Source organism: Marmota marmota, unplaced genomic scaffold, assembly GCF_001458135.2.
Source record: "Marmota marmota marmota unplaced genomic scaffold, marMar, whole genome shotgun sequence".
Taxonomy (NCBI): domain Eukaryota; kingdom Metazoa; phylum Chordata; class Mammalia; order Rodentia; family Sciuridae; genus Marmota; species Marmota marmota.
The window spans coordinates 35,677,556-35,685,773 of record NW_026000229.1 but is presented as its reverse complement, the minus strand read 5'-3'; the positions used below and the strand labels follow the sequence as shown (position 1 = coordinate 35,685,773).

At 36.6% G+C, this 8,218-nt stretch overlaps 1 protein-coding gene across 6 annotated transcripts in view; it reads right to left on the bottom strand.

Moving 5' to 3' along the window:
- Ttbk2 (tau tubulin kinase 2) overlaps nt 1–8,212 on the bottom strand; it is a 149,650-nt gene extending 141,438 nt beyond the window's left edge. For 2 of the 6 annotated variants that reach the window (XM_048793452.1, XM_048793453.1), the window contains exon 1: nt 2,566–3,791. In XM_048793452.1, coding sequence (XP_048649409.1) covers nt 2,566–2,585 — 20 coding nt within the window. In that variant the 5' untranslated portion in view covers nt 2,586–3,791. Of the gene's footprint in view, nt 1–2,565; nt 3,792–8,083 lie in introns of those variants that run through there. The other 4 variants (XM_015480757.2, XM_048793451.1, XM_048793450.1 and 1 more) reach the window with 4 other exon arrangements.
- Between the last annotated feature and the right edge of the window lie 6 nt (nt 8,213–8,218).

Genomic DNA, 8,218 nt, shown 5'->3' with positions numbered 1-8,218 from the left:
CCAGCAAACTTCCAGCTGCCGGCTGATGATTGGCTCACAGCGGCCCCAGCAACATCTAGCTGATTGGCTCCTCGGCCCCAGCAACATCTAGCTGATTGGCTCCTCTGCGGTGATGCTCATTGGACTGTTTCCCTGCCCTTTCAGACCACGGAGCTGCTCATTGGGGGACTTTTTTTGGCTCCGCCCACGTGACCCAGCCAATCGGCCTCAAGAGCAGGAGGATTGTGGGAGGTGGAGAGAAGCTTGTGTGGGAGAGAGAGGCTTGTGGAAAGCCGGTGGTGGCAGTTGAGGCTCTGAGGATTTTTCCTGAGAGGCTGTTTTGTTTGGCGTGTGTGGTTCTAAAAATAAAGTTAGTTTCTTTTGACAAGTGGCTCCTGATTGTGCCCAGCCAGACTGCGGCAACTTACCCTTTTATTTGGTAACCTGTTTATTATTTTATTATGTCATTTTTGTAACCACACTGTCTTTAAAAGTATATTTCCATTTGTAATAGATTATTTTACTTTCTGAATACATTTATTGGGCCCAAATAAATACATACTGGGGGTGGGGGCAGAAGAAATGACTAAATTTTTTTCAAACTTAATGAAAAACATAAAACTAAATGAGATGCAGGATGGCTATCTCATATATCTCAAAAGTCAAAATATTACACTTTCTAAATTATAAAAATTAACTAAATTGTTGTTTTTTTTTAAATAAAACATGATTAGGTATAAATACAAGTTTACAAAAACTGTATGCCAGCTAAGTTTTTAAAGCATCTATTATATAAGCAGCAAAAATAAGGTTCTAGTATAGGATAAACCCAGTGGCAGTTTGTCTTTGTTTTTACCTCATAGCAAGAAGCCCTCTCAAGAATTAGTAAGAACATCTGTAATCCCAACAGTGCAGGAGGCTAAGGCAGAAGGATCGCAGGTTCAAAGCTAGCCTCAGCAACTTAGCAAGGCCCTAAGTAACTCAGTGAGACTCTGTCTCTAAATAAAATACAAAAAAGGGCCGGGGATGTGGCTCAGTGGTTGAGTGCCCCTGGATTCACTCCCCAGTACCAAAAAAAAAAAAAAAAAAAAGGTAAGAAGACATAATAGCAAAAGAGAATGAAAATTCAGTCCCCACTCACACTGAAACTGTTCCTTCTAAACTTTCACAGGAAGCAAATTACACTTCTGGCAGCACAGAATCTCTCTGAGACCAATAAATAAATCCAAGAAAGTAACATATCTATTAAAAGTGAATAGAGGTGCTGGGGTGTGGCTCAGTGGTAGAGCACTTGCCTAGCATGTGTAAGGCTCTGGGTTTGATTCTCAGCACCACATAAAATAAATACAATAAAAGTCTGCCAACAACTAATAAAAATATTTAAAAAAAAAAAAAAAAGTGAAGAGAGCCAGACACAGTGGCACATGCACCCAAGTGGCTCAGAAGGCTGAAGTAGGAAGATCTCAAGTTCAAAGCCAGTCTCAGCTATTTAGCAAGGCCCTAAGCAACTCAGTGACACAATGTCTCAAAATACAAAATAAAAGGGGCTGAGGATGTGGCTCAGTGGTTAAGTACCCCTGGGTTCAATCCATGGTACCAAAAAAAAGTGAAGAGAGCCAGGCATGGTTGCACACTTTTGTAATCCCACTCATGAGGCTGAAGCACACAGTTTGAGGCAGCAATTTAGCAAGACCCCAGCAACTTAGCAAGATCTTATCTCAAAATAAAATTTAAAAGGGGAAAGGGTAGAGATGTAGCTCTGTAGCAAAGCATCTCTGGGTTCAATATCTAGGACAAAAAAAAAATGCGAAAAGGAACTTTACAAGTCAGTATGGTTACAGTTACTGACAACAGAATCAAAATGTAAACAACCTAGTTCTCCCTGGCTACAACACTAACAATACATAAACAAATTATTTTCTTATAGAAAGTACAGTGTAACTTACATGGCCAGATTGTAAGGAAAACACTAAATAAGAGCACTCTTTATTTTTATTTTTTTTAGTTGTAGTTGGACACAATCTTTATTTCTTTTTATGTGGTGCTGAGGATCGAACCCAGTGCCTCACGTGTGAGGCAAGCACTCCACCACTGAGCTACAGCCCCAGCCCACGAGCATTCTTTGAGTAAAATCTACTATAATCAAATTAACCAAGCAAAGCATAATGTCTATGATCCTCCCAGTAAGACAAAGAAAAATCATAGAACCTTCCCTGTAATGACCTTTTGAAATAAGATTTTAAGTACTTAAAATTAGCAAAACTGAGGCAAAAAGAAGTTAACTAATTTAAGGTCTTATGACATAATAGAGACATAAATCGATTAAAAACTCATCTGGATGCACAACTAACAGTTTATATTCATTTGTTTAATAAGCCTTTATCAATTTAAGAGGTAGTGGTTATATTAATCTCAATTTCTAGACCAAAAATTAGGTGCCAGTATACAGTAAGATAGGTTTTCTAATTTACAAATGTATTTTTTTAATTTATAGATATTTAGTTATTATATATTCAATATTCAATAATTATTCACTTAATTATAAGTTGCTGGACTCTTAACAACAAACACATTATAACTACTTACCTGGAACATCTCTTTCTCATAACTATATACACTCTGGCTATTGATAATATCTATTTCTAACTTCAGATGGTTCAAACAGACTCTGAAACAAAAAAGGAATCCTATTAAGTACTCAAGCAATTGAAGCCTGGGAGAACCCAAAGTAGAAATCCATATTAGAAGAAGAAGTAGACTCTTTAAAATTATTTAGTGCTCAGGTATTTTGAAAAAAATTCTTCTAAAGCTTTTTCTAGGATTATGTGAAAGTTTAATTTTTATTAATTTGTTTAAAAACCATTTATTTTTAATTATTAACTTATTATAGCTATAATATATTCACCAACCTCTGAATCAGTCTGACAGAGTATATAGAATCATCTCTGGCTGATAAAGTTCTTCCCTCAATCCACCTCCCTGTCTCTTGGGTCTGTCTGTTACATGCTCACATCAACATTTTCCTTCATAATACTTGGAACACTTATGATTCCTTGTCACAAATTTCCACTTCCACTATACTATAAACTTCAGCAGTGAATAGACTTCTGTCTTGCTGACTGCTGAATCTCTAACCCTAGCAAAATTTCACGGTAGATTATTAGCAAGTATTTAGTGAATGGATGGATGCAGTTAATGTCAATAGTTCACTGTTCCAAAGGTCAGAGAGGCTGATTTAAGCTGGTAGCAGTAGAAATGGAAAAAAGAGGTTTTGTGTAGGTAGAACCAGGAGAAACAAGGAACCAAGATTTTTGAGCTTGGGTGACTGACTAATGATACATTTATTTATAGAACGAAGGAAGTTTAAAAGAGTGTTGACTTTTGTCTTGGACACGTCAAATTTTTCAAGCGCTCCGGATGTCAAGCAGATGAAGTCTTAATCTAGTTTACTATGTTACTATGTAATTTAGCTTCCAGATTATTTTTTAAAATCAAATTTCACAAGAGACATGGCTCACGTTTTTCTCTTGGTATTTCATTTTTTCCTAGTTTCTTATCTTTGCCATAACATTCATTGAAAAGTGTTGATAAAGTTATTTTGAGATATTTTAGAAACTGAGGCACTTGATGGACCAGGAAGAGGGAAAAAAAAAACAGAAATGTACAAGATTAATCCACAATATACAACACAAGTGAAAAACTAAAATGTCAGACAAATATTAACAAAATAGAGTATTTAGATGATCATATAGCTAGAACAAAAAGGGAACAATGCAATCTCATTTTTTTTTAAAGGCAATTATTTAAAATGGCAGAAAAAAGACAAATATAAAAATATTCATGATAAAAAGCATTTGGGTGGGGCTGGAGTTGTAGCTCAGCAGTGAGCGCTTGCCTAGCATGTGTGAGGCACTGGGTTCTATTCTCAGCACCACATATAAATAAATAAAATAAAGGTCCATCAACAACCAAAAATTTTTTTTAAAAAAGCATTTGAGTAAAAATAGATACAATGGCAAAAAAAAAAATTCTAATTCAAACATTAAAAAAAATACTGATTTTTCAATGGCTCAGGAGGCTAAGGCAGAGGATTGAGAGTTTAAAGCCAGCTTCAGCAACTTAGCAAGACCCTAAGCAACTCAGTAAGACAGTGTCTCTAAATAAAATACAAAAAAAGGGTTGGGGATGTGGCTCAGTGGTTAAGTGCCCTGGGGTTGAATCCCCAGTACCAAAAAGCAAAACAACAACAACAACAAAAATCACCTGATTCTTATTTGCAATAAAAACACAAATCCCCTGTTAAATAAATAATTGACTCTCAAAACATGGCCAGGTTCTATCTTGATAGCTTAACCAAAAAGAGCCAGGCAGCTACTTTCTATCTCTCATTCTTCAGGAGACATTAATTACACTCCAAATTCTTCTCAAAGAACAATTAATTTTTTACTTTGGGAGTTTTTACTCTGAAGTGAAAGCAAATTTCTATAACGATTTTTTAAAAAACAACTAGCAATATTCCAAAGCAATATGAGCATGGTGGCTGTGCCTATAATCCTAGCCACCTGGGAGGATAAGGAAAGAGGATTACTTGAGTTCAGGAGTTCAAGACAAGCCTGGGCAACACAGTGAGACCCTGTCTCAAAACAAAACCCAAAAGCATCAAAGATCTTATATGCAAATGGAAAAAATCATGGTAAAAAAGTCCAAGATGTTCACAAAAATATATAAGCACTAGGTTCAATCAAGTATTGAAAGAAAAATAATAATCACAAAAGGAATAATTATGTTTAACTTAAAGTCATATAAATGAAAATGCACCAAGAGATCTGATTAAAAATTACCTTCTAGAAAGATGAAATTTTCTTGCAAAATAGAAATTCACATTATGTAAATAAAACAATTTAAAAGATCACCAAATTCTAACGAGGACAGAAACTGTTTTTAGTAGTTAATATATATTTTTCTTTTGCCCCAAAATTTAGCTCTAAAAAGACTCAACTTTTTCATATGAATTTAAAGTCTCTTTTATTAAATATAGAGTATGGTATCTAACTTAAAAGCACTGTGTATTATCAGTGTAAAATGATCTGTTCACCGAAACCTGAGGAGAAAAACTGTTACTACCATCACTACTGTTTACAACAAGCGTGGCTAAAAACAACAAAAAGGGAGTACGATAGCCTAAAATGTGTTTAATTTAAAAAAAAAAAAATATATATATATATATATATATATATATATACACACACACACACACAAAGATATCCTGCAAGAATAGAAAATACACAAGATTGTAAATAGCATGGTCTCAAATTAAAAAGACTTTACCACGTATCTATAAATGAATTTTTCCCTATAGGCGCTATTAAAAAAAAAAAAAATGTCCGGGCACAGAGACACACATCCTGTAATCTCATTTACTTGGGAAGCTGAGGCAGGAGGATAGGAAGTTGGAACCCAGGCCCGGCAATTTATAGAGATCGCAAAATAAAAAGGGTTGGGGAATGTAGCTCAGTGGTAGAACACACGTGGGTTCAATCCCTAATACTGACCAAAAAAAAAAAAAAAGTGGTGAAGAAAGTACACCGTATTTCCCATTAATTCTCAAAGGTTATTTTTGTTTTGCTGTTAAGTCTAGACCCCACTAATTCATAGTGGTCATTAAACATTTTTCCCTATTACAAATTTTTTAAATATATATTTTTTAGTTGTAATTGGGCACAATACCTTTATTTTATTTATTTTTATGTGGTGCTGAGGCTCCAACCCAAGGCCTCGCAAGTGCTAAGCAAGTGCTCTACCACTAAGCCACAACCCCAGCCCCCCTTATTACAATTTTTTATGCTACAAATATTATCTCACAACAGTATCTGAGGATTAAAAATCTGAAAGGGTCTTAGGTGGGTCATTCTAACTCAGGGTGTCCTTGCAATCAAGATGTCATTTGTATATATTACTTTTTAAAAAAATCTTTTTATTAGTTATTGATGGACCTTTATTTATTTATTTGTTTATATGTGGTGCTAAGAATCGAACCCAGGCCTCACACATGCTAGGCAAGCGCTCTACCACTAAGCCACAACCCCAGCCCTACATAGTACTTTTTAAAGCTGTAGAGCATATGAAGAATTGCCTGAATATAGGTAAAAGGAAAAAAAAAAAAGAATTGCCTACCCACCATGAAAGTGAAATTTAAATTACATGATCTAGCTAATTCATCTTTGAAAAATGAACAACTATTTTGAAAAAACAACAAACTATCACTATCACATTTTTAATGCATTTTTATGTGTAAAATGCCCTCAAAATTGTCTAAATTATACAAGTTTAGCTTGTAACATTACATTTGAAGATATTTGAAGTTCCACATAATTGAATTCAATTTATTAAAGCAAATGAATTCTAACTTCATAAAGCTTTCCTGAAGTACTTAAAAGAAAATCAAGACATAAATATCTGAAGTCATCCATAACACAAAAAAAGAATTCACTAAATTATGTCTGAACTGTAGTAGGAGAAAAATGAGCAAGATATATTATTCTTAGTTAGCTCCTTACCCATTTGTTTCAAGCTGACATTACAAATTAAATTAATGAAGCTATGGACTTTACGTGTCCAAAATTGGAAAAAAAACCACTTTCAAATATTATCTTAAAGGAAAAAAATATTAGAAAAACTTTTATTTATAATCATGCTTCAAGCATCCCTTTTGGTGTCTTGAAAAAAATGTTTCATACAGGAAAACAGAAGCCTCTAAATTAAAGATTCCTTCCAATATGTTTCAATTCAAATATCATCCAAGGTATTCAATACTTGTTATTTGAAATTACAGAGTTAAGACAAATTCTCCAAGATTAGTCACATTGTTATATTTGTCACCATTATGGCTTCTTTAAAAATCCAAGAAGCAATACATAGCATTCAACTCCCTCAGTTCTTTAAAATTATTCCCCATTTCTCCTACCCCACCCCGCCCCCAACGTTATTCTATCCATTTAGTCAAAAGAAAAACAGCAGATACATCTATGTTGTCTATCCTGGCAAAGCCATGTTTATATACCAATGCAACTGTTATTAATGGCTCAGAACCAAACATGTTAACAGAGTGGATCCACACTGTGTGTGTGTGTGTGTGTGTGTGTATACACATGTCCCCATTCATAACATGACCCTCCTACACACACACACACACACACACACACAGAGAGAGAGAGAGAGAGAGAGAGAGAGAGAGAAGTGTTTCTATTGAGTAACAAATCCTCTTCACATCAAAACACCCGGTATAATAAAACTGTCCTCTTTAACGTTCAAAGAACAATTCCTAAAACTAGGTTAGAGAAGAGTTAATATCAGGATTGCTGCCATCTATCAACTAATTCAAAGCAAAGTTCAACTCAATGTCATTTTTAACTCTAATGAAGCCACAACTGAAACAAAATTAACTTCATTGTAAGATAAAGTATCCGGGCATCAGTACAGATTATTTACTTCTCTAATTTGACGGTACATATATGTGTAATCTTTTGTCCCTCCCTCGGAATTTCAGGGTATCAACATCATCTTTATCAAATCAAATGATCAGCAAATCCCTCAGGTCATTACTTCAGCACCCTAAGTATCAGAAAGTCCTGGCCTTCCTTGTCGTTACAATATAGCAAAGAGAGTCTACAGTCCCATGCCCCCTTCCATTATAGTGGGGGAGGCAAGGTAGGAGAGAAACGCTTATATTTCCTAACAATCCTCTGTGTTCCGTCCTGGAACCTAAATAGGCGTGAGTACAAGTGATATGTGGGTCACCCTCAGAGAAACAAACGAAGCTTAATGACCCGCCAAGTTCAGTAAAAACACCCAAAGCCTCAGGGGAAACGCAGCAGCAACCCTAGAGGAAATGGGCCAGAACCAGAACGGTCTCCGAGGTGAAGAGGGACGGGAATGGCACAAGCCCAAGGCGTGGAGCGACCTAGAAGTCTCCGGTACTCCCCTCCAGGGCCCCAGGGTCCGTCACTCCGCGAGGGGTGCGGACGAAGGAGGGCGTCCGGACAGGGGAAGGGCGGGACCCAGGACTAACCCGCGGCACCCTGGGGGTTCAGGGGGTGTGTCCTACCTGGGCCGTGACGGACGCAGGGATTTCGGGTTGAGGGCTCCGGTCCAGCTCAGACCCGGGACCGGCAGCGGCCAACCCTCAACAGGCGGGACCGCCGCCGCCTGCCCATCCCCCGCCGCCCACTGCGGCGGGACC